At 41.8% G+C, this 26,324-nt stretch overlaps 1 protein-coding gene across 2 annotated transcripts in view; it reads right to left on the bottom strand.

Annotated features, from left to right (window-relative positions):
- The window catches only part of LOC112253122 (attractin-like protein 1), a 385,056-nt gene that overhangs the window by 132,806 nt on the left and 225,926 nt on the right, over positions 1-26,324 (bottom strand). For both annotated transcript variants that reach the window (XM_024425061.2, XM_024425060.2), the window contains one exon: positions 15,060-15,121. In XM_024425061.2, the coding sequence (XP_024280829.1) occupies positions 15,060-15,121 (62 nt within the window). The remainder of the gene's footprint in view (positions 1-15,059; positions 15,122-26,324) is intronic.

A 26,324-nucleotide genomic window follows, 5' to 3' on the forward strand; every position in this document is an offset into this window, starting at 1 on the left:
ATGACTTACAGAAAACCTCTGTCATTGCCAACAAAGGATTGAGATAAACTTTTGTTATTGACCAAATACTTATTTTCCACCATAATTTGCAAATAAATTCATTAAAAATCCTACAATGTGATTTTCTTTTCCTCATTTTGTCCGTCATAGTTGAAGTGTACCTATGATGAAAATTACAGGTATCTCATCTTTTTAAGTGGGAGAACTTGCACAATTGGTGGCTGACTAAATACTTTTTTGCCCCACTGTATATATATATATATACACATATACACATATACACACACACACACACACATCAATTGCACAGTTCATGAAAAGCAAAACACAATCATAAACAAACACATTCTTCAGTAAAAAGGAAAACTGTATGGTACATACTTCTAGTTTTCACCATAACCATTTGTGTGCAGGCAATATTGTGTAAACTTAGATATGGCATAAACATTTCTGTGGCAGGTCTGATTAAATATGACCATACGTCAAGCATAGTCTATGACCGATTTCATCACAAATGTCTTAAAACTGTGGGAAAATGAATAAATGATAAAGTCTCACAACCCTATGATGGCTGTAGCTCCCTATTGTTGGCAGGAGTGTAACTAGGATGGTTGGGAACAGACTCTTCCTTTCCTCCAACACCACTCATTGGTTTAGCCATATTTCAAAACACAATCAGCCCAACATTCCACATCAAATCTATTAATTCAGCCAGCAATTAATGCCAAACGGGGCGACTTACTGCAGTAATAGGGAGAGAAGAGGGCTAACTGTTGCTATTCTATAGGTATTATGGGGAGGAGAGCGTGAAAGCTGATTCCTGTCATTGAGCATACTTTTCTTGGGGTTTCTTATACATTAATGGCTTTAGCTAAGTCATCTGCAACCAATGAGATTCAAACCAATGAGTTTGAATGGATATACACTGAGTGTACAAAACATTAGGAACACCTTCGTAATATTGAGCGGCACCCCCCTTTGCCCTCAGAACAGCCTCAATTCTTCGGGGCATTGGACTCTACAAGGTGTCGAAAGCGTTCCACAGGGATACTGGCCCATATTAACTCCAATGCCTCCCACAGTTGTGTCAAGTTGGCTGGATGTCCTTCGGGTGGTGGACGATTCTTGATACTGAAACTGTTGAATGTGAAAAACCCAGCAGCGTTGCAGTTCTTGACACACTCAAACCGGTGCGCCTGGCACCTACTACCAAAATACTTATTTAAGCGGTCTCCTTCCCTTCATCTACACTGATTGAAGTGGATTTAACAAGTGACATAAGTAAGGGATCATACAGTGGTTCCTCCTTTAAAAGTTGCAGCATACTGCGGCGCAGCTTGCATGGTGCCGCAGAATTCTATGGCACGTTATTTAAGTGTGAACCCCTGGTACCATTAATGCTAATTAGTGCTAGTTTGACCACCAGAGGGCATCTTTGAGAAGCATTTGATAGCCTTCAATAATAGCTGTACTAGAGAACGCGGGCACGCGGAAGACCGGGGTTCAATTCCCTGACGAGGAGGAAGGAGTAGGCTTTCCTTGTTAATAAGAATTTGTTCTTAACTGACTTGCCTAGTTAAATAAAGATTACAGTAAGAGCAAGACATTTCAACACCCTCACCAATACCCAAACGGAGAATCAGTGAAAATAAAAATCTCACTGATTTATCAAGACCAGTCCCCTTCTCTCAGAGCAGCGCAAAACAGTGCTAAAATAGTTGTCTGCTTTTTCTTCAAATCATATTTCTTCTAAATTCAATATGCTCTTTAAATAAATAAGACCTACACCACTTTTAACAGCACATTACTCAACACTAGTGAGACTCATGTCGCCTACGGCATGCCTACATTATATCGAAAAATATGACGTGACTCTCCGCAAATAATTACATATAGAGGATATTTATGTAATTCACTGATATTTATTCCCATAGTAATTCTTTATGGATCCATAACTAAATAAACATCAGCATTTTGAAAGAGTATTTTTATCATTATTTTATTAACGAAAGCATAAAGATGCCATTATTAGTTACATGGTTTTAGTTTGAAAGTGCAGACTGACACTAAGATCAGAACAGCGGGAACGTTTCCCTAGTCAGCCCCATTATTAGTGCAATGCCCCTTAAAGCGTTGCAAGTGTGGCGGGGTGGGGGTCCACCCCCCCCCCCATGGGCTAGGTCGGTCTTCAGGTCGCGGCTCTGCAGCCCATCCCGTGCACCCTTCCCTCGTGCCTTGAACCTCGCGCGCTTTCAGTGGAAACAGTTGGAGAACTGCAAGGCAGTTGTCCTGCTAATAACAGAGTTAATAATATATCTGTGAGAATATCTAACAGGCTTTTATATAATTCTAAATTAATAATAATAATAATTGCTTTGTTTAAAAAATAACAATAATTTAGAGAGTATTTTGTTTGCAAAGAACGTAAACATAGTTACTAATTTGTAAATAAAGCCTGTTTGTTATTTAGAATGATTTATTTCTGTTTTTAGAGGGAGAAAAACCAAAAACCTATAGCCATCTCATGGGTCTCCCAGCTGAGGCCGCCATGGGTATTAAACCAGCATCTGTAGCAATACACCTTGCACTGCTATGCAGTGTCTTAGACCATCGGGCCACTCGGGTGCTGTACAACGTGATCGTTCGGGAGTGGCCTACAGTTCTAAGAGCAAAATAATCCTAACAAAATAAAATAATAAAAACTTTAGTGTAACAACCGTTCTAGTAAGTTATTTTTTTTATTTCACCTTTATTTAACCAGGTAGGCTAGTTGAGAACACGTTTTTATTTGCAACTGCAACCTGGCCAAGATAAAGCATAGCAATTCGACACATACAACAACACAGAGTTAGACATGGAATGAACAAAACATAGTCAATAATACAGTAGAGCAAAAGAAAACAAAAAGTCTATATACAGTGAGTGCAAATGATGTAAGATAAGGGAGGTAAGGCAATAAATAGGCCATGGTGGCGAAGTAATTACAATATAGCAATTAAACACTGGAATAGTAGATGTGCAGAAGATGAATGTGTGGGGATGTATGGGGATGATGTAGGTAGATAAATGGGCTGTTTAAAGATGGGCTATGTACAGGTACAGTGATCTGTGAGCTGCTCTGACAGCTGGTGCTTAAAGCTAGTGAGGGAGATATGAGTCTCCAGCTTCAGAGATTTTTGCAGATCGTTCCAGTCATTGGCAGCAGAGAACTGGAAGGAAAGACGACCAAAGGAGGAATTGGCTTTGGGGGTGACCAGTGAGATATACCTGCTGGAGCGCGTGCTACGAGTGGGTGCTGCTATGGTGACCAGTGAGCTGAGATAAGGCGGGGCTTTACCTAGCAGAGACTTGTAGATAACCTGTCGGTTTGGCGACGAGTATGAAGCGAGGGCCAACCAACGAGAGCGTACAGGTCGCAATGGTGGGTAGTGTATGGGGCTTTGGTGACAAAACTGATGGCACTGTGATAGACTGCATCCAGTTTGTTGAGTAGAGTGTTGGAGGCTATTTTATAGATGACATCACCGAAGTCGATGATCGGTAGGATGGTCAGTTTTACGAGGGTATGTTTGGCAGCATGAGTGAAGGATGCTTTGTTGAAATATAGGAAGTATAATTTTGGATTGGAGATGCTTAATGTGAGTCTGGAAGGAGACTTTACAGTCTAACCAAACACCTAGGTATTTGTAGTTGTCTACATATTCTAAGTCAGAGCCGTCCAGAGTAGTGTTGCTGGACGGGCAAGCAGGTGCGGGCAGTGATCGGTTGAATAGCATGCATTTAGTTTTACTTGCGTTTAAGAGCAGTTGGAGGCCACGGAAGGAGGGTTGTATGGCATTGAAGCTCGTCTGGAGGTTAGTTACAGTGTCCAAAGAGGGGCCAGAAGTATACAGAATGGCGTCATCTGCGTAGAGGTGTACCAGAGAATCACAAGCAGCAAGAGCAACATCATTGATGTATACAGAGAAGAGTCGGCCCGAGGATTGAACCCTGTGGCACCCCCATAGAGACTGCCAGAGGTCCGGACAACAAGCCCTCCGATTTGACAAACGGAACTCTATCAGAGAAGTAGTTGGTAAACCAGGCGAGGCAATCATTTGAGAAACCAAGGCTGTCGAGTCTGCCAATAAGAATGTGGTGATTGATAGAGTCGAAAGCCTTGGCCAGGTCGATGAATACGGCTGCACAGTAATGTCTCTTATCGAGGGCGGTTATGATGCCGTTTAGGACCTTGAGCGTGGCTAAGGTGCACCCATGACCAGCTCTGAAACCAGATTGCATAGCGGAGAAGGTACGGTGGGATTTGAAAAGTTTGGTGATCTGTTTGTTAACTTGGCTTTCGAAGATTTTAGAAAGGCAGGGCAGGATGGATATAGGTCTGTAACAGTTTGGACCTAGAGTGTCTCCCTGTTTGAAGAGGGGGATGACCGCGACAGGTTTCCAATCTTTGGGGATCTCAGACGATACGAAAGAGAGGTTGAACAGGCTAGTAATAGGGGTTGCAACAATTTCGGCAGAAAATTTTAGAAAGAGAGGGTCCATATTGTCTAGCCCGGCTGATTTGTAGGGGTCTAGATTTTGCAGCTCTTTCAGAACATCAGCTATCTGAATTTGGGTAAAGGAGAAATGGTGGGGGCTTTGGCGGGTTGCCGGGCAGTTGACCGGGGTAGGGGTAGCCAGGTGGAAAGCATGGCCAGCCGTAGAGAAATGCTTATTGAAATTCTCAATTATTGTGGCTTTATCGGTGGTGACAGTTCCTATCTTCAGTGCAGTGGGCAGCTGGGAGGAGGTGTTCTTATTCTCCATGTACTTTACAGTGTCCCAGAACTTTTTTGAGTTAGTACTACAGGATGCAAATTTCTGTTTGAAAAAGATAGCCGTAGCTTTCCTAACTGCCTGTGTATATTTGTTCCTAACTTCCCTAAAAAGTTGCATATCACGGGGGCTATTCGATGCTAATGCAGAACGCCACGGGATGTTTTTGTGCTGGTCAAGGGCAGACAGGTCTGGAGTGAACCAAGGACTATATCTATTCCTAGTTCTACATTTTTTGAATGGGCCATGCTTATTTAAGATGGTGAGGAAGGCACTTTTAAAGAATAGTCAGGCATCATCTACTGACAGGATGAGGTCAATGTCATTCCAGGATACCCGGGCCAGGTCAATTAGAAAGGACTGCTTGCAGAAGTGTTTTAGGGAGCGTTTGACAGTGATGAGGGGTGGTCGTTTGGTCGCAGACCCATTACGGACGCAGGCAATGAGGCAGTGATCGCTGAGATCTTGATTGAAAACAGCAGAGGTGTATTTGGAGAGCGAGTTAGTTAGGATGACATCTATGAGGGTGCCCGTGTTTACGGATTTGGAGTTGTACCTGGTAGGTTCATTGATAATTTGTGTGAGATTGAGGGCATCAAGCTTGGATTGTAGGATGGCCGGGGTGTTAAGCATGTCCCAGTTTAGGTCACCTAGTAGCACGAGCTCAGAAGATAGATGGGGGGCAATCAATTCACATATGGTATCGAGGGCACAGCTGGTGGCAGAGGGAGGTCTATAGCAAACGGCAACAGTGAGAGACTTGTTTCTGGAAAGGTGAACTTTTAGAAGTAGAAGCTCAAATTGTTTGGGTACAGACTTGGATAGTAATACAGAACTCTGCAGGCTATCTTTGCAGTAGATTGCAACACCGCCCCCTTTGGCAGCTCTATCTTGGCGGAAAATGTTATAGTTAGCGATGGAGATTTCAGGGTTTTTGGTGGTTTTCCTAAGCCGGGATTCAGACATGGCTAAGACATCCGTGTTGGCAGAGTGTGCTAAAGCAGTGAGTAAAACAAACTTAGGTAGTAGGCTTCTAACATTAACATGCATGAAACCAAGGTTTTTACGGTTATAGAAGTCAACAAATGAGAGCACCTGGGGAGTGGGAGTGGAGCTAGGCACTGCAGGACATGGATTAACCTCTACATCACCAGAGGAACAGAGGAGAAGTATGATAAGGGTATGGCTAAATGCGAAACGAACTGGCCGTCTATCATGTTCGGAACAGAGTAAAAGGAGCAGGTTTCTGGGCACGATAGCATAGATTCAAGGCATAGTGTACAGACAAAGGTAAGGTAGGATGTGAGTAAATTGGAGGTAAACCTAGGCATTGAGTAATGATGAGAGAGATATCATCTCTAGAGACATTTAAACCAGGTGATGTCATCGCATATGTAGGAGGTGGAACAACATGGTTGGTTAAGGCACATTGAGCAGGGCTAGAGGCTCTACAGTGAAATAAGTAATACTGAAGTTGTGCACAATTATCCGTTTCTATTTAGGTTTATGTCGCCCATTCATTGTCAGTTAGAGACACAGTAGGACCAAAAAGCATAATCAGTGCTCTAACTCCCCGTTGCGCTGGTCTGGCGCAATAAAGTGGTGACGCAGGGTACCGTACTAAACCACAAATGACCTCTAAGTACCGCGGCGTAAGCTCGCAACTTTTAAAGGAGGAACCACTGTAGCTTTCACCTGGATTCACCTGGTTAGTTTACGTCATGGCTCAGTGTATGTATAATTGTGTGTGTGTGTGTGTGTGTGTACGGAGGGGCTGAGGTTCAGTATAGTGGATCGCATGAACATGGGGAAGGGGTTTAAAAGACATCACAATCACTGGAAAACATAGCAGAAAACACCAGTAGCAAACTATGCGATCAGTACCAAATCCTCAGCACACAATCCACAAATTACCAAAAGAAATAAAGCCCAATTCCATCTCTACACCATAGGCTGATTTCTAAGGGAGACCAAACAGTGGATAAGACGATCCCAATTGTTTACCTTTCTATCTGTGACACAGAGCACACGAAGCAGTGTTGTTTGTCACACTGCCTGGAGTATCCCTCAGGTCGCAGTGGCACAGTGTTGATACATTTTGAATTAATTGGGACAGCTGAAAGAGGCTTAATAGCCACTTAGCTTTGTATATTGTCTCTGTGCTGAACTTGAGCGAGAAAAGAAGCAGAGATGATTGCTAATCAGCTGAGAGAGAGGAAAAGAGTAATTGGACCAAACTGAACTGCAATGTCACCAATTCTAGTAGCATTGGGGCTGAAGAGGAGAAGCACCATATAAACGCTCCTTCAGTATTAAAATGGTTCTTGTTCATTTAGGGAACCGCTCTGAAAAGGGTTCAGAGCATGCGCAGACCAGCTGGCCGGTGTGTTTACGGACATATTCAATCAATCCCTATACCAGTCTGCTGTTCCCACATGCTTCAAGAGGGCCACCATTGTTCCTGTTCCCAAGAAAGCTAAGGTAACTGAGCTAAACGACTACCGCCCCGTAGCACTCACTTCCGTCATCATGAAGTGCTTTGAGAGACTAGTCAAGGACCATATCACCTCCACCCTACCTGACACCCTAGACCCACTCCAATTTGCTTACCGCCCAAATAGGTCCACAGACGATGCAATCTCAACCACACTGCCCTAACCCATCTGGACAAGAGGAATACCTATGTGAGAATGCTGTTCATCGACTACAGCTCGGCATTCAACACCATAGTACCCTCCAAGCTCGTCATCAAGCTCGAGACCCTGGGTCTCGACCCCGCCCTGTGCAACTGGGTACTGGACTTCCTGACGGGCCGCCCCCAGGTGGTGAGGGTAGGCAACAACATCTCCACCCCGCTGATCCTCAACACTGGGGCCCCACAAGGGTGCGTTCTGAGCCCTCTCCTGTACTCCCTGTTCACACACGACTGCGTGGCCACGCACGCCTCCAACTCAATCATCAAGTTTGCGGACGACACAACAGTGGTAGGCTTGATTACCAACAACGACGAGACGGCCTACAGGGAGGAGGTGAGGGCCCTCGGAGTGTGGTGTCAGGAAAATAACCTCACACTCAACGTCAACAAAACTAAGGAGATGATTGTGGACTTCAGAAAACAGCAGAGGGAACACCCCCCTATCCACATCGATGGAACACTAGTGGAGAGGGTAGCAAGTTTTAAGTTCCTCGGCATACACATCACAGACAAACTGAATTGGTCCACTCACACAGACAGCATCGTGAAGAAGGCGCAGCAGCGCCTCTTCAACCTCAGGAGACTGAAGAAATTCGGCTTGTCACCAAAAGCACTCACAAACTTCTACAGATGCACAATCAAGAGCATCCTGGCGGGCTGTATCACCGCCTGGTACGGCAACTGCTCCGCCCACAACCGCAAGGCTCTCCAGAGGGTAGTGAGGTCTGCACAACGCATCACCGGGGGCAAACTACCTGCCCTCCAGGACACCTACACCACCCGATGTTACAGGAAGGCCATAAAGATCATCAAGGACATCAACCACCCGAGCCACTGCCTGTTCACCCCGCTATCATCCAGAAGGCGAGGTCAGTACAGGTGCATCAAAGCTGGGACCGAGAGACTGAAAAACAGCTTCTATCTCAAGGCCATCAGACTGTTAAACAGCCACCACTAACATTGAGTGGCTGCTGCCAACACACTGACTCAACTCCAGCCACTTTAATAATGGGAATTGATGGGAAATGATGTAAATATATCACTAGCCACTTTAAACAATGCTACCTTATATAATGTTTACATACCCTACATTATTCATCTCATATGCATACGTATATACTGTACTCTATATCATCGACTGCATCCTTATGTAATACATGTATCACTAGCCACTTTAACTATGCCACTTTGTTTACATACTCATCTCATATGTATATACTGTACTCGATACCATCTACTGTATCTTGCCTATGCTGCTCTGTACCATCACTCATTCATATATCCTTATGTACATATTATTTATCCCCTTACACTGTGTATAAGACAATAGTTTTGGAATTGTTAGTTAGATTACTTGTTGGTTATTACTGCATTGTCGGAACTAGAAGCACAAGCATTTCGCTACACTCGCATTAACATCTGCTAACCATGTGTATGTGACAAATAAAATTTGATTTGACAAATAAAATTTGATTGGATTTGATTTGAATGATAGAGAGCAAACACTCTTCAGATAAAAGCTGGTCAAATTAGTTTTTAGCAGTTAATCAGAGTCTCTTGAGCCTTGTTCACATTCGCAGTTTGAAGTGATTCAATCCATTTTTGGGGGTGGCATATCTGATTCGAATCCGTTCTTTTTCCTGCAGTCTGAACAGCCAAAAAGCACATGGATTTTGATATTTCAAGCCACTTTCGTAGGTGGTCAAATCTGATTTGTTTGCCATCAAGAGGTTTATCTTGTCACTTGGTAGCTACTCTGTTGACAGATTGACAAGAACATGTGGTCGCTAACTAGCTTGTTAATTGTTTACAAACAAATGAGTGACTGTGCTAGAAAGTTAAACAGCTACTGTACCTACCTAGCTACAGTACCTACCTAGTTACAGTACCTACCTAGCTACAGTACCTACCTAGCTACAGTACCTACCTAGCTACAGTACCTACAGTACCTACCTAGCTACAGTACCTACCTAGCTACAGTACCTACCTAGCTACAGTACCTACCTAGCTAGCTGACTGCCTTGTGGCTAGTCAAAAATGTATTGTTTTGAAAGTTGGATCATCTTATGTTTTGAGACTTTAAAAGTGTTCTTACACTATGATTTTGAACATTCAAGGCAACTAGGAGACGTTCCTGGCAGGCATTGTTGTCACCATAGCTTGCTACATAACTGATAAGTGATAAGAAGCACGAGCACCACCAACAATCTGCCTATGACAACTAGAGTAGCCATGTCAGAAAATGACTGCGGTCATAACACACACAAATCCGATTTGGTCACTTGTAACTTGCTGTTTAGTCAGTATTCTAAAAATGGATTTGAAAAACAAAACTGACTTGAGCTTTAAGGCCTGCGGTGTGAACAAGGCTTTAGATTGCTACTCCATCTTGAGAGTTTAGTGGTAGGTTAAAATGAAGTGAGAACCTTCCAACCCTTTTCCCCAAAATGTAGTTGTTTTTCTCCTGCGTGCACGTGTTAAATATAAGCATGATATACTGTAGTAGATAGGTGATTCTGTGACTTAAATGACAAATAGTGCAAATATCAGTATCTTCAGTATCCACTGGGATGCAATGGTAATGACCATTTACGCACAAGGTTAAAGAAAGCATATCTGAAAACTCACAGTGGATGTTGGTCAGGTGACCATGTTTTTTTTAACTTGTTGCGAAAGTGTTTCCCCTCATGTGTCCAGCCTTTTCTCATCCAAACTTCTCCTTACTCAGACAACCAAAATAATAAAGTACATTTATAAATACCAATGACGGATAAACAAATCTGGTCTTCAGCTATCGAATCCTGAATGCTGGTTAAAAGCGCATTCCAGCTGGTGTCTATTCCACAAGTTACCGCTGGCTAAATCTATGATGTTATAATGCCTATTTGCCCAATCCACTGTCTAATCAGCCCTACCAGGCAAGTTATAAACTTGATCTCCACTATTAAAAGCATCTAGACATGATCTCACATTTCTTCTAGACTAACATTTCCTTTTCAACAGCGGAGGTTTGTACAAACCTTGCAGTCTGCCTCTCCGATATTTGCAACATTGGTTCAATATTCAAATTTGACTTTGTCTTCGGCCTAACAACACCCTGTGTCAATATATCCTCCAAACACTGGCTTCTCTGGCATCAACACTTATATAAACCCGTTTCCCCAACTCCAATCCTCCAGAACCCCCAACAGAACGCATTTTTGTTGTAGCACTAGACCAACAGACCTAATTCAACTCATCACTGGCTTGATGATTAGTTGACAAGTTGAATCAGGTGTGCTTGTTGAGGGCTACAATGAATACGTGTGCTGTTGGGGGTACTGGAGGACTGGAGTTGGGAAACACAGGCATAAGCTGCTAAAATATCTATAGCAGCGACATCAAATCACATTTTATAGGTCACATACACATATTTAGCAGATGTTATTGCGGATGTAGCGAAATGCTTGTGTCCTACTTCCAACAGTACAGTAATATCTACAAATCTAAAAGTAAAATAATGGAAGAAATCAGAAGTATAGAAATATTAGGACGAGCAATGTCAGAGTCCAGGAGTATAAATATACAGTGCCGTGAGAAATATTTTTTCCCTTTCTGATTTTCTCTATTTTTGCATATTTGAATCAAATCAAATTGTATTAGTCATATGCGGCGAATACAACAGGTGTGTAGACCTTACAGTAAAATGCTTGATTACAAGCCCTAACCAAGAGTGCAGTTTAAAAAATATGAATAAGAAATAAAAGGAACAAGTAATTAAAGAGCAGCAGTAAAACAACAATAGCGAGACTATATACAGGGGGGTACCGGTACAGAGTCAATGTGCGGGGGCACCGGTTAGTTGAGGTAATTGAGGTAATATGTACATGTAGGTAGAGTTATTAAAGTGACTATGCATAGATAATAACAGAGAGTAGCAGTGGTGTAAAAGGAGGGGGGCAATGCAAATAGTCTGGAATGTTATGAGATCTTCAAACAAAACCTCATATTAGATCAAGAGAACCTGAATTTACATACACCCAATTCCTCTGTGTGAAAAAGTAATTCCCCCTTAAACTCAATAACTGGCCGTGCCAACTTTAACTGCAACCAAATGCTTCCTGTAGTTGTTGATCAGTCTCTAACATCGCTGTGGAGGAATTCTGGTCCACTCTTGCATGCAGAACTGCTTAAACTCAGCGACATTTGTGGGTTTTCAAGCATGAACTCGTTTCAAGTCCTGCCACAACATCTCAATTGGGATTAGGTCTGGACTTTGAATATGCTATTTCAAAACTTCAAATGTGTTGCTTTTTAACCATTTTCATGTAGAGTTGATTGTGTGTTTTGGATCACTTTTTTTGCTGCATGACTCAGCTGCACTTCAGTTTCAGCTCACAGATGGACGGCCTGACGTTCTCCTGTAGAATTCTCTGATACAGAGTAGAATTCATGCTTCCTTCTATTAAGGCAAGTCGTCCAGGTCCTGAGGCAGCCAAGCATCCCCAAACCACTACCACCACCGTGCTTGACCGTCGGTATGAGGTTCTTACTGTGGAATGCAGTGTTTGGTTTTTGCCAGGCATAATGGGACCCAGCATTGAATAGTCCTTACCATGGGTTCTTCCTAATTGAGTTTTGGCCTATAGGAAGGGAGGAGAAGAATGGAGGCTTGATCTGGCAGAGGATGGCCTTGTAGCCGTCCTGAAAGGGAGAATAGCAATGGTCGAGGGTTTTTGATGCCCGAGATGCCTTAGATTTGCTTATTAAAGTCCCCAGCTACAATAAATGTGCCATCAGGATAATATCCAGTGTAGTTCCTTGAGAGCCATCTTGGTGTCTGCTTGAGGGTGAATATACACGGTTGTGATGATGACCAAAGATAATTCTCTCGGGAGGTAATGGGGATCGGCATTTGATTGTGAGGTATTCTAGGTCGGGTGAACAAAAAGACTTGAGTTCCTGTATGTTACCACAATCACACCATGAGTGGTTAATCATGAAACATACACCTCCGCCTTTCTTTTCCCCCGGAGAGTTCTTTATTCCTGTCATCTCAGGTGTCTATTTTGAAAGGGCCATCTCAGACAACAGCTACTTTATCTGGCTGAAATCACTCAGTTCAGCAATGCCATGGCAACATATCAATCACAGTGACAGGGAGGCAGGATGGGAAGGCACTGTGGCATAGTCACACACACGAACACAGCACCAGACACCCAAGGAGTCAGACAGATGGGCAGACTAGGTGTACTGTACAGTAAAGATAATTGCAGAAATATATATAGCTTGCCAGACCCACATAGTCACACAAACAGGTGAACATATACTAAGAGAGAAACAGAAGACAGATGCTACAAGAGAGGCATGTAGAGGGGCCAAACAAACTCGGCCAAATGAGCAAACAGCTGAACTGTTGTTAGAGTACCTGAAACCAGAGGATGACTGGTAAAATCTAGGATTGCATACTGTCCTAACTCAGGATTGGAGCAAGAGAACAAACATAAAGCACTGAGAGTATTTAACTCTGAGGGAATAGATCTCTCCCTCCCCTCCTTTAATTTCTCTCCCCTCCTTTCTGCTGTCTCTCGACCCCTCTCTCCCTCCCTCGTCCCCCCTCTCCCTCGTCCCCCCATTTCTCTCTCTCGCTCTCTGTGGTGCCAGCTCCATCATGTCAGTGGGCTGTACCCTCAGCCTGCAGGGCTCTCCTCACACACTGAGGCAACGCAGCTCTGCCGCCCTGCCACTTCAGCTTTTATACACATCAATGGAGCACAGCCAACACACACACAACCACACACACGCGCACACACACACACACACACACACACACACACACACACCGAGGCATGTAGACACAAACATGTAATGGACCTTGCACCCTCACATGCATAACCTACATTTACATAGACACATTCACAACCATGTTAACTTAGCCACCCCCTCTGACACATTAACTATTTTTTCCCTTTTCCTAAAGCCTCTTATCCAAAATCACTGAAGCTGGAGTCTTATATCTCCCTCTCTAACTTTAAGCATCAGCTGTCAGAGCAGCTTACTGATCACTGTACCTGTACACAGCCCATCTGTAAATAGCACACCCATCTACCTCATCCCCATATTGTTATTTATCCTCTTGCTCTTTTGCATCCCAGTATCTCTACTTGCACATCATCTGCACATCTATCACTCCAGTGTTAATGCTAAATTGTAATTATTTCAGCTTTATGGCCTATTTATTGCCTTTACCTCCCTACTCTTCTACATTTGTACACACTGTACAAATATTTTTTATTGTGTTATTGACTGTACATTTGTTTATCCCATGTGTAACTCTGTGTTGTTGTTTTTGTCACACTGCTCTGCTTTATCTTGGCCAGGTCGCAGTTGTAAATGATAACTTGTTCTCAACTGGCCTACCTGGTTAACTAAAGGTGAACTACAAAATAAATAAAAAATCTACTGAGGCAACACAGGGAGGCCCATATACTGCTTCTACTACCAATTGGAAGCATCACACAGGACCCATGATGCACAGGGGAGGTTCTACTTAGTGTGATATAATTATAACTGCACTTGATCACTGCAGTAAATATAACATGGCATGATAAGAGTAGAGGACAAACACAGAGAGTGACAATATATCTAGAAATCAGCTGTTACATCTGCGAAGTGAAAAGTGCATGCTTCGAAAGGCGGTTGCTAAAGATGACAGTTAGTGAGAAGTAAGACCGTGTGCGTGCCAATACGAAACATGACACAGTGGAAGAAGCTCTTGGAGCAACTTGACTGAACCACAAACTGGTTCTGAATGATGACATCTGGGTATGGTGGCCTAAAGGTTACCCACGTCCGGCTCAGGACACCAGCACACAACTCACTCACAGAACACAACGTCTGCTCATTCAGTGAAACTGTTTGACTGGCAGAAGTTAGCTTGGAGACAGCAGACAATTACAGATGTTAGATCTTGAGCCAGTTTTCTACAGCAGGAAAATAATCCTGCAGCGGCAGGAAATATTCATTATTATGTAGATTATAATGAATGGACATGTTTGTAGGGGTTGACACATTTTTCTTTAAATTGCAAATCAAATCAAGTCAAATTTCAAAGTTTGCATTTATACTACACATTCGCAATTCTCAGCAAAAAAAGAGTGATCAAATTAAGATCCTACATCTTGTGGTCTGTTCCTTTCCACCCACTCATTAGATATATACTATCCACAGGTAAGATTATGTGGGTGACTCTCAAAATGACTCTCACACACATGGAACACAAATCCTCCAAGAACTTTTCTGCTGTTGTCTTTTTTATTAAGCACAAAGGGATTTACCATGGAAAATGTCACATCTAAATCAGTTGTTGTGAATCTTGGTCGTGGGGACCCAAAGGGGTGCACATGTTTGTTTTTGCCCTAGCACTACACACCTGATTCAAATCATTAAAGCCTGATGAGGAGTTGTTGATTTGAATCAGGTGTGTAGTGCTAGGGCAAAAAAAAAACATGTGCACCCCTTTAGGTCCCCAGGACCAGGGTTGAGAACCACTGATCTAAATGGTACGTACCTGAAAAAGGTGACGAAAAACTGCACCAGGTCCATGATGCTGTTGTGCTGGGAGAAGGCGATCTATGGGAGGAAGAACAGAGAAAGGAAGTATGTGAGAAGGATAGGAAAGACATTGAAGATGTTACATACAGTGGACAGACTGATAATACCTTGATAAAACATATGTTGTTGACAAGAACACAGAAGTAGACAGAGTTTCTGTTCGAAGAATTCAAGACAGTAGTTCATGTAAGAGCACTACACTGCAAAGGAGTTCAAGAGGTCAAATGATCATTGAAACATTAATAAAAATAATGTGTAGAAGATTTAAACAGGGGCTGAAATTCCTGATTTAAACTTCATTTCAATTTTCCTCATTAGGAAATGTGACCGAACGAGATTTGGGTCTTGGAGACGTGCTTAATGTGGGTGTCTCTTGTGTTTGTGTTCGAACGTGGGAAGCATTTGTACTTTCACACTGCCAAAACAGTACACACAGTTAGTCACTCACCCATCTAGATAACTTGAAACATTCTAACCAAGTCTTGTGTCTGGAAGTAGCACGAACTATCTAGCAAGCTAGCCAACTTCTTTCACCAATTAGCTTCAACCGGCTGGTGTGTGACTGTAGGAAAATTGGTTTGACTTTGAATAGCCCATCTCTGGGGCTAGATAAGACTGTCAATTCATTGCACAATGTCAATGGGACAATATTTTCATGTTGCACACATTTTAGTCATCTTAGTAAATGCTTTCAATATTTGTATATGCATTTCTACTATTTATAGCTGGTTTGAGGTTTTTAGGTCATTGAAATTTGGCACTATTGACATTTTAAAATATTGTCCCATGTACATTGTGTAATTTACTGATGGTCCCCAAATAGTCCCATAGGGATACTGAATATCAAACTTAATTGACCATGGGTATTACGATCGGGTTGAGTGCAGCTGCGCTCCGAATTGATGAATACTTCGGTGCTGCCAGTTGTGGGTAGGATTTAAATAAACCCAACCCAAGGAAAACTGTTACAGTACCCTTCATTCCGTGACATAGCATTTTTTCCTCATTATTTTGCAAATCTCCGTTTTAGACGAGACTGACTGAATTTTTTTCCCCTATTTACACTTTGTAGTCAATTTTGACAGTAGAATAAATGTTTGACTAATATCGATGTCGCATAGATCGTTTTCTACCAGATAAGTTGTTTTCCCAACTCAGGTAATACCTCCCATCCTTTCTAAGAGTTAACGTCGTACTGTTGTCTATAATGCCAGGGGGGTTTCCAGTTGTAATCATGTACCCATTCGTTTGAACTCCAGTCTTAGATCTGCTATTGTTAGATCAAAAGAGAAGCCCACTGTGTTCTGCTCACCCAGTTCTTTGAGTTCAATAGTTCCATAAACTTGAACAGCTTGGGCTGTTGCGTGATAGCAACCAAAGCCCATGTAAGTCCGTTTATAACATTCCATCATTGGTTATTCTGAGAGTTCCTCATATTGGCATTGGCTGCGGCCTCAAGCCCTATGGTGCTAACCTTGGAAAAGTCATTCAAATTTCTACTCCTTCCCCTATTACTAATAGGGATAGAACAAATGTTTCAGTTCTATGCAATCTTATAGCCGTACCAACTATATCAATATCAACCATCAGACAGGGCCTGCAACAGCCTATTGAACACAGCTTGTTTGAGTTGGAGTTTCCATGTGACTTTAAAAATCGTAAAGGACTTGGGTTGATATATGTGAACATCAGGCGCTTCCTTCCTAAACTGGATTACATCTTCATCTGGGCTATGCAGATGAATCCGGACATTATGGTATTGACTGAAACTTGGATCTCTGGGGACACTCTGGACTCGGATATTAATACGGAGGGTTATAATGTGTACAAACCTGACAGACCAGGTAGAGGTGGTGGAGTGGCCATTTGTTTTATAAAAAAGAATTGGTCTCTTTACTGAAATCCATTTCCCTGGTCTTTTTTGGGGCCTAGTATCTTAAGCCTTTGTCTGGGGAAAAATGTATCTATAACTGTTACTGGGGTCTAAGGTCCTCCAACGGTCTACCGTCCTCCCTTGAGGAGTTAACTAGTTTGTCTTCTTTTACTAAATCAGAAGTTAATATCCTGGGGGACCTAGATTATGATTGGAAATGCAGGCTTCAGACAATCTAAAAGACATGTGTAATGATCTAAACCTAACCCAGCTGGCTACTAAGCCTACACGGCCCAACCCTAAATATTCTTCAAAGTCAACTTTGATTGATCTAATCCTAACAAATACACCAGAGAAAGTGTCTTCGCCCAAGACATTAGTGACCATTGCCCAGTTGTTTGTGTTAGAAATGTGGGAATAATTTTATTTATATATATTTTTTTAAATCATCCTCGTGTCATCACAATGAGGAACTTTAAAAACTTCAGTTAACAGGCATTAAACAGGCATTACATTTAAAAAAAATTTTTTTTTAAATGATCTTTATTTTTGTGACCTTAATTTCATTTCAGCTATGGCAGCTATCCCTGAACCTGATTTAGCTTTAAGCCTTTTTTAGAAATGTCTTCAATACTATTGTAGTTAATCATGCTCCCTTAAAAAAATTAAGGGTTAAAGGTTGATTGAATGCTTGGTACACTCCAGAATTATCAGAAGTCATTCATAAAAGAGATAATGCTTGTGTCAAGGCCAGGAACACAGGCTTAGGACAGGACTGGTAAGCTTTTAAGCAACTGAGGAATAATTGTAAGACAAATCAGAAAGGCTAAATCTGATTATTATGTAACTGCTCTATCGGATTGTAATGGGAACCCGACAAAATTCTGGAAAACTGTAAATCCCTGAAGGATTCTACTTCTTCTTCTTTGCCACAACAAATTAATTCAGACACTGGCCTCATTACAGAAAGAAAATGCATTGATGCATTTAAATCACCATTTAATTTCAGCGGACTATCTTTTTGAAATATATTTTAAACCCATTCACAATGATATTGGGCTGGATGCTGATAGGGGAAACTTGCTGAATGATCAGAGAAATTATACTCAAAGCTTTTCTTTTAGGCTATTTACAGAAAAAAAGCAATAGACAACAAGAAATCCACAGGGACCGAACTATTGGGTCCTGGTCTGCTTCAGTGTGCAGGGCCAATTATTGTTGGCTCAAAAACCCACATTTTCTATTGACATTTTTGCCACTGCCACTCCATAAGAGAGGGGATAGTAGTGATATTAATCATTATCGCTCCATTTCAAGGCTTCCTTGTCTAGCTAAGATTCATGAATCATTGGTAAATGTACAACTTTGCTCTTTTTATCTGAGAAATGTATTTTGAATGTAAACCAATCAGGGTTTAGGCCTGGGCGTAGCACTATTACAGCAACCACTTAGTTGTTAATGATCTTGTCAATACTTTAGACATTAAAATGAAATGTGCTGCGTTGTTCGCTGCTTTGTTTGTGGACCTGTCAAAAGCTTTTGATACTGTTGATCAGGCTATTGATACTGTTGATCAGGCTATTGATACTGTTGACCGTGCTATTTCATTGAACAAGTTGTCCTCGATAGACCTGAGCTCTGATTCCTGTTCAAGGTTTCATGATTATCTTAGTGACAGAACTTATGCCATCGTGATTGATCAGAATTTCTTGAAGTGGATAAAGCTGTACCACAGGGGTCCATTTTGGGACCTTTTCTCTTCACTATTTACATAAACACCACTGGTCAATCTGTTAAAAAATGTCAACTTAATCTTTATGCAGATTATACTTTATATAAAGTGCATTCGGAAAGTATTCATACCCCTAGACTTTTTTCACAGACCCCTTCCCATTTTCTGCATTTTGAAACATTACAGCCTTATTCTAAAATGTATTAAACAGTCCCCCCCCCTCATCAATCTACACACAATACCCCATAATGAAAAAGAAAAAACAGGTTTAGACATTTTTGCAAATTTACAAAAAAATAAATAATAATATCACATTAACATGAGTATTCAGACCCTTTACTCAGTACTTTGTTGAAGCACCTTTGGTAGCGATTACAGCCACGAGTCTTCTTGGGTATAACGCCACAAGCTTGGCACGCCTGTATTTAGGGAGTTTGTCCCATTCTTCTCTGCAGATTTTATCAAGCTGTCAGGTTGGATGGGGAGAGTCGTTGCACAGCTATTTTCAAGTCTCTCCTCGATCCTGACGAGTCACCCAGTTCCTGCCGCTGAAAAACAATCCCACAGTGCGATGCTTCCAACAACATGCTTTACTGTAGGGATGGTGCCAGGTTTCCAGACGTGACACTTGGCATTCAGGCCAAAGACTATGATCTCGGATTCATCAGAACAGAGAATCTTGTTTCTAATGTTCTGAGAGTCCTTTAGGAGCCTTTTAGTAAACTCCAAGCGGGCTGTCATGTGCCTTTTATTGAGGAGTGGCTTCTGTCTGGCCACTCTACCATAAAGACCTGATTGCTGGAGTGCTGCAAAAGGTTCTCCCATCTCCACAGAAGAACAATTGCTCAGTTTGGCCAGGCGGCCAGCTCTAGGAAGAGTCTTGGTGGTTCCAAACTTCTACCATTTAAGAATAGAGGCCACTGTGTACTTGGGGACCTCCAACGCTACAGGATTTCTTTGGTACCCTTCCCCAGATCTGTGCCTCGACACGATCCTGTTTCACAGCTTTACGGACAATTCCTTCGACCTCATGTCTTGGTTTCTGCTCTGACATGCACCGTCAACTGTGGGACCTTATATAGACAGGTGTGTGCCTTTGCAAATCATGTTCAATCAATTGAATTTACCACAAGTGGACTCCAATCAAGTTCTAGAAATCTTGAGGATGATCAATGTAAACAGGATACACCTGAGCTAAATTTAGAGTCTCATCGAAGGGAGAAGGTCTGAATACTTATGTAAATATGGTATTTTAGGTTTATATTTTGCAAACATTTCTCAAAACCTGTTTTCACTTTGTCATTATGGGCCATTGTGTGTAGAGTTATGGGGGTGGGGGGGATCCATTTTAGAATAAGGCTGTAATGTAGAAAAATGTAGAAAAGGGGAAGGGGTCTGAATATGATTATATATCTACTACCGTTCAAAAGTTTGGAGTCACTTAGAAATGTCCTTGTTTTTGAAAGAAAAGCACATTTCTTGTCCATTAAAAGAACATCAAAATTGTTCAGAAATACAGTGTAGACATTGTTAATGATGTAAATGACTATTGTAGCTGGAAACGGCTGATTTTGAATGGAATATCTACATAGGCGTACAGAGGCCCATTATCAGCAAGCATCACTCCTGTGTTCCAATGACATGTTGTGTTAGCTAATCCAAGTGTATCATTTTAATAGACTAGTTGAGTATCTGGAGCATCAGCATTTGTGGGTTCGATTACAGGCTCAAAATGGCCAGAAACAAAGACCAGGCCAGAAATGTCCAGAAACGTAACTTTTAACAAAGCAAACCTGTTAATTGAAATGCATTCCAGGTGACTATCTCATGAAGCTGGTTGAGAGAATGCCAAGAGTGTGCAAAGCTGCCATTAAGGTGGCTACTTTGAAGAATCTCAAATATATTTTGATTTATTTAACACTGTTTTGGTTACTACATGATTCCATATGCGCTATTTCATAGTTTTGATGTCTTCACTATTATTCTACAATGTAGAAAATAGTAAAAATAAAGAAACACCCAGGAATGAGTAGGTGTATCCAAACTTTTGACTGGTACTGTATATTGTCTTCCTTCCCTGCTAATCAGGGCCTGTTCCAGTCAAGGGACACCAGGTGAGTGGGCTCTCTGGACATTACTCAATCATAGTAATGCTTTACCTAAGGCTAGTGGTTGCTATGAACCGTTACATAAGGGGACTACTTTTTCTCTGTGATACAAACAGATTTAGCTGCAGCAGCATAGGTTCTCTCCCATTACAAGATCAGTATTGTAGTTTCATGACTAAATTTACCACCCACATTTTTCACTACTGTGATTTTCTAATATTTTAGCTCATGCCAGCGGACATTGAATGGCATGTTAATATGTTGGCATGTAACATTTCTCCACAATGTGTTGCTTTATGTTGTTTATCAGTGGCCTGCTTAACCAAGTTTACCTGGACTAAGTGGAAGAAATCCTGTCTGGTACATACAATGGCAGTAAACACACAGACTAAACTAGAAGGATAAGCATGTGCATTGCTTTCGCTCTGTGGTTTTAGGCTGGATTTTTGTACAAGCACTTTGTGATAACTGTGGAGTTAAAAAGGGCTTTGTAAATACATTTGATTGATCGATTGATTGATTGACCAAGTCCCCCCTGCTCCCCCACCACAAGCAAAACTAAGTTCACAAACTAACTCAAAAACACCTGTAATTTACTGTATACAGAACCACTCTCTATGATTTTTTGACTTGGCATCAGTCCCAATGATCAACAATTTTTTTCCCCTTCTCGCCATGACTACAACTGTTCAGTGTTGGGCCACACTGAGCCTGCTGTGATTACAAAGCTACTGCCTTCAGCTACGACTCCTCAAAAGGGTCTGTGCCTTTGCTGAAGTCGTTCATTGAAATGGGATTATTTTGCAGGCATAAAATTGATTTCCATTCTTTTCATCAAGCCAAGAGCAGAAATCCACCTAATAGAAGGGCCATGACTTGGTTCATTTTGAATGTCCTCCTCACTTTGAACAGAGGGGAAATGTATGCTGTTCCACAGAGGACTATGTTTCTGGTAGGTTATTCTAGTTCCTATACATTAAAGATGAGTCATGACATAACGATGTATGCACTTTACTGGTCAAACACCTAGCCATGTCTGAAAAATACCTCTGAGGTACATTGGCAGCTGAAGGGATTCCATGATTTACTGGCATGTACGTTTCTAGTGAAATTGCCTCCCAATGAAAAACATTGAGAAAGGGTGATTTTCATCCAGAGGGACACGCCATTAAGAGTGATTGTAGCCTTGGTCTGCCGTCAATGCACTCTGCCCTCAAGTACACCCGGCTGACGCACGGTGGCGAGGATGGCCATTCAACATACGACAGCCGCAGTCGGGAAAGCAACACCAATCGATAAGCAGTGCGGGCCCTGTTCTGCAGGAGACGTACAGCAGTAGCGTCATCGCCAGGTCTCGGTGGCGCTGGAAATCAAGCAAATTGTCCATATAACTGCTCCTGATATAAGCTGCTCGCATGGACAAAATCCCTTCATCATAAAAGAGCACGCACTCGTTTTTATCTCCGCACTCACTTGTGGAATTTTACTCTTACAAAACCATTTGCCTTTTACTATGTTTCATTAAGAAGCTCTTTGAGAAAAAGGAAGTGATGTTAACTTGCTAGTCTGAGCCTTTTCAGCAGGCCTCCAGGTTTTTTACAGGGTGGAGATAGCCCATTTGATGGTGTATGGTAGATCAGTTTAAATATGTAAATGTGCAATATTTTAATTACGCTCCGTTGATAGGGGGTTTCTTCTACCATAACTAAAAATGAACATGGATATTATAAATAGCAGGCCAACTGTATTAATAATAAATAGAGGACAGTCAACAGATCACATAAGATGATGAAGCCAGAGGGGAATTCTTCCACACAAACACTCAGTCCCATCCCACAGGCCTCTGTTCCAGCTCCACTCCCTCTCTACTAGAATCTAATTGTTTGGCGATCAGAGGTTAAGAATGTAATGAGTGACAGTGCCCTCTAAAGCTGAATAGTAACCTCTTTGAGTTGCTAGGAGTGAGACCAAACCAAGAGAGAGAGAGGGAAGAGACAGTCACAAGCCTCTGAAGTCAATGATAAGTCTCCAAGGCCCAGAGGCCCACATTAAAGTAACTGTCAAGTGTTTCCAGAAATATGACCTACAATTAATTACAATGAGTTAAATAGTTTTCCTTCCAAAAAATTGTAAGTAAGTTAAAAAGCAGCTTTTCTGTGTTGTAATGGTGTGGGCGAACCCCAACAACTGAATGGTAAGGGCGTATACTAATCATTAAAAATATTCATACGAGTAGACCGCTGATTGGCCAGCTTATCCTCCTCAGGAGTATGACATCATACTCTCTGAGGTGGGGCTTTTAAGTGTTTATTCTACAATTTGTGCTTTGGCCACCAATACGGGTATCGGACGAGTCAACAACATTATTTGATTATGAGTTAACAGAATATTAACTTTTCAACATCCCAAGAACGTCCCAAAAATATCCTTGGGGATGTCCCCAGGACAAACCTCCAGGGGTCCATGACGCAACGTTCCAAGAACTTCAAAAAAAGGTCCGCAGGGATGTCCCCGGGACAAGCCAGGAACCAGACAAAACCTCCAGGGGACCATGACACAACATCCTCTGGGACGTCTTCGGGACAAACTGGGAACTAGACAAAATCTCCAGGGGACCTTGATGCAATGTCCCAAGTAACGTTCAGGGGACTATGACACAACGTCCCAAGAATGTTCAGGGCACCTTCAGGGAACCATGACACAACGTTCAAAAAATGTCCCTGGAACAGACAGAGAACTATTAAAAGGTCCCCTAGAAAACGTTCCCTTGGGACCATCATGCGACATGACTAGTAAGGACTAGTCAAACAAAAGCCCTGAGAAAGTCCCCAAAAGGTATTGACATGGTCCTTAGTGACATCCTGGGAACATACAGGGAGCTAGACAAATGTCCCCCAGAGAACATTCACGCGATATTGTTAGAATGTTCTCAGAAAGTCAGTGGGATAACGTCACGTCGAAACCTTCAAGGAACCTATTGGGAACGTCGCCGAATGTCCTCAGGACATCCCCGGTTTGCTGGGTTGTGTGCAATTGACCAATAAAGTGATCATAATCTTATATTGTATCTAAATATTGAATAAAGTCACAAAGTCGTATAGAGAGACATTCTATTTGACCAATTTTTTTCCTATCTGTTTTTTTTCTCTCCAGTTTTTCTATCGGTCATACATGTTATGAGACAATCTGGAGTCAATTGGTCGAAACGGTAACATCCTGAAATGCCTGATAATGATAATGTAAAATGTTGTGTTCGAGTTAATGGCTGCCTAACAGATTGGTTCCCCGTTGACATTGGTGTAAAACAGGGTTGCATTTTATCACCTATTCTGTTCTCAATGTATATTCACGATCTGACTCTGGTCCTAGAAAAAAAGAATCTGTTAACAATGAATGAGGGTCTGTTCTTTTCTATGCAGATGACAATGTGTTGATCTCTGAAATGGAAGATGACCTTGAAGAAATGTTAAATGTTGTTTTTCCTGGTGTCAACAATGGAAACGGAATATCAATGTAGACTAAACTAAGGTAGTACACTATAGGAACTCAGCAGGGCCTAGAACTCTTTCTTTTTTCTTCTTCTGTTGTCCTGCCACGTTAGATGTCGTCAGTGAGTCCAAGTATTGGGGGTTGATTATTAATGAACTTTTTTGATTACAATATGTGTCTTAAGAACATAGCTAACCATGCAAATCGTGCCCTTGGTGCCATTGTTACAAAGTGTAAAGCCATTGGTGGCCTACCTTTAAAAATGTTTCACTAAACTTTGATTCATTGGTGCTATCAATTATTATTTATGCTGCTGTGGTATGGGGGAACAGAAATGACACTAGTATTAATGCTGCTTTTAACAGTGCCTGCAGATTTGACCTTGGTGTGGGTAAATACACGCCAATTGCTGCTATTCAGGGAGATATGGGCTGGAAAAGGCTGGCATCACCAGTGCCGTTGGATTCTAAAAAGAAAATGGCTGAGATTTTGCAGCATGTCAAATGAACGTCTACGTAAACATGTGTTTTTTGCGTTTGTGATGTTACAACTGCAAATAAAAATGTTATATACAGTACCATGTCAATGCCTTTTTTAACTCCATCCATATGACTCACTGATACAAACAGACAGTAATCTAGAAAAGACCGGAATGCTTTTCAATCAGCACTTTTAGAGAGTAATGAATTAAAGTGGTACCAACTGATAAACAAACATGAAAGTAACAAACTGTGCACCCACTGCCTTTTTAAAATGACCTTTTGGCACAGAAGCCCCTGTACTGTTTTCAAGCAATATCTTTTGCAAAATGTAGACGTAAACACTCCCCTAGATAAACATGTATGTTATTTTTGTAACGATGAAACATTGACACATTGAAACTGACGCTCATGCCTTGCTTTACTGTGGGTTATACAATGAAATTTGGGATATTTTTTGTCACCTGTCCAGACAAAATGAAAATTAACGGTCTTCATGAAAATAATAAATTCTGTGACATTATAATAGGTAACAATAATGTTAATGCCTGTGCCAAAGCCGGCCACCTTGTCCTCCAACGGAGACGTAAATGTCCTTTCTTTTCTACTCTACTCTGTTTTGAGTTTATGCATACGTGTGTGTGTGTGTTGATTGGTTTTAGTGTGTCTCAAAACTCTATTTGAGTGCTCCACAATGTGTTATTTTTGTATATCTATTCTGTATTGTTGTATCATTGTGGAGTGACACGTAAATACTTTTTTTTCTAACTAGACTCACTACTTCCCATTCTCCCAATGTAATAGCAGCAGCATCATTGATATTCAATCAAGCCTGTCATGCGCTAACAACCATCACCAGAGGTTTGTGCATGTTCCGGTCCCTGGGAACGGACATGACTGCAGGGGGTGTTGGAGGTTGAAAACAGGCCCAAATGGGTTCCTAGTACCAGGAAGAGTGCTATCCAGCAGTTCCACCCTGCAGGGTCCCTCAAAAACACTCACCAAGGACAAAATAGTCAGCAGCAGCTTTGGTCATAAGTGCAAACCAATGTAGGGATACTTCTAATTATATTGAGTGCGGTGGACACTACTGTTTATATCGAGTGCGGTGGACACTACTGTTTATATCGAGTGAGGTGGATACTACTGTTTATATCGAGTGCGGTGGACACTACTGTTTATATCGAGTGCGGTGGACACTACTGTTTATATCGAGTGCGGTGGATACTACTGTTTATATCGAGTGCGGTGGACACTAATGTTTATATCGAGTGCGGTGGACACTACTGTTTATATCGAGTGCGGTGGATACTACTGTTTATATCGAGTGCGGTGGATACTACTGTTTATATCGAGTGCAGTGGACACTACTGTTTATATCGAGTGCGGTGGATACTACTGTTTATATCGAGTGAGGTGGACACTACTGTTTATATCGAGTGCGGTGGACACTACTGTTTATATCGAGTGCGGTGGACACTACTGTTTATATCGAGTGCGGTGGACACTACTGTTTATATCGAGTGAGGTGGACACTACT

The sequence above is a fragment of the Oncorhynchus tshawytscha genome, linkage group LG06 (genome assembly GCF_018296145.1).
Source record: "Oncorhynchus tshawytscha isolate Ot180627B linkage group LG06, Otsh_v2.0, whole genome shotgun sequence".
In the NCBI taxonomy this organism is placed as follows: Eukaryota; Metazoa; Chordata; class Actinopteri; order Salmoniformes; family Salmonidae; genus Oncorhynchus; species Oncorhynchus tshawytscha.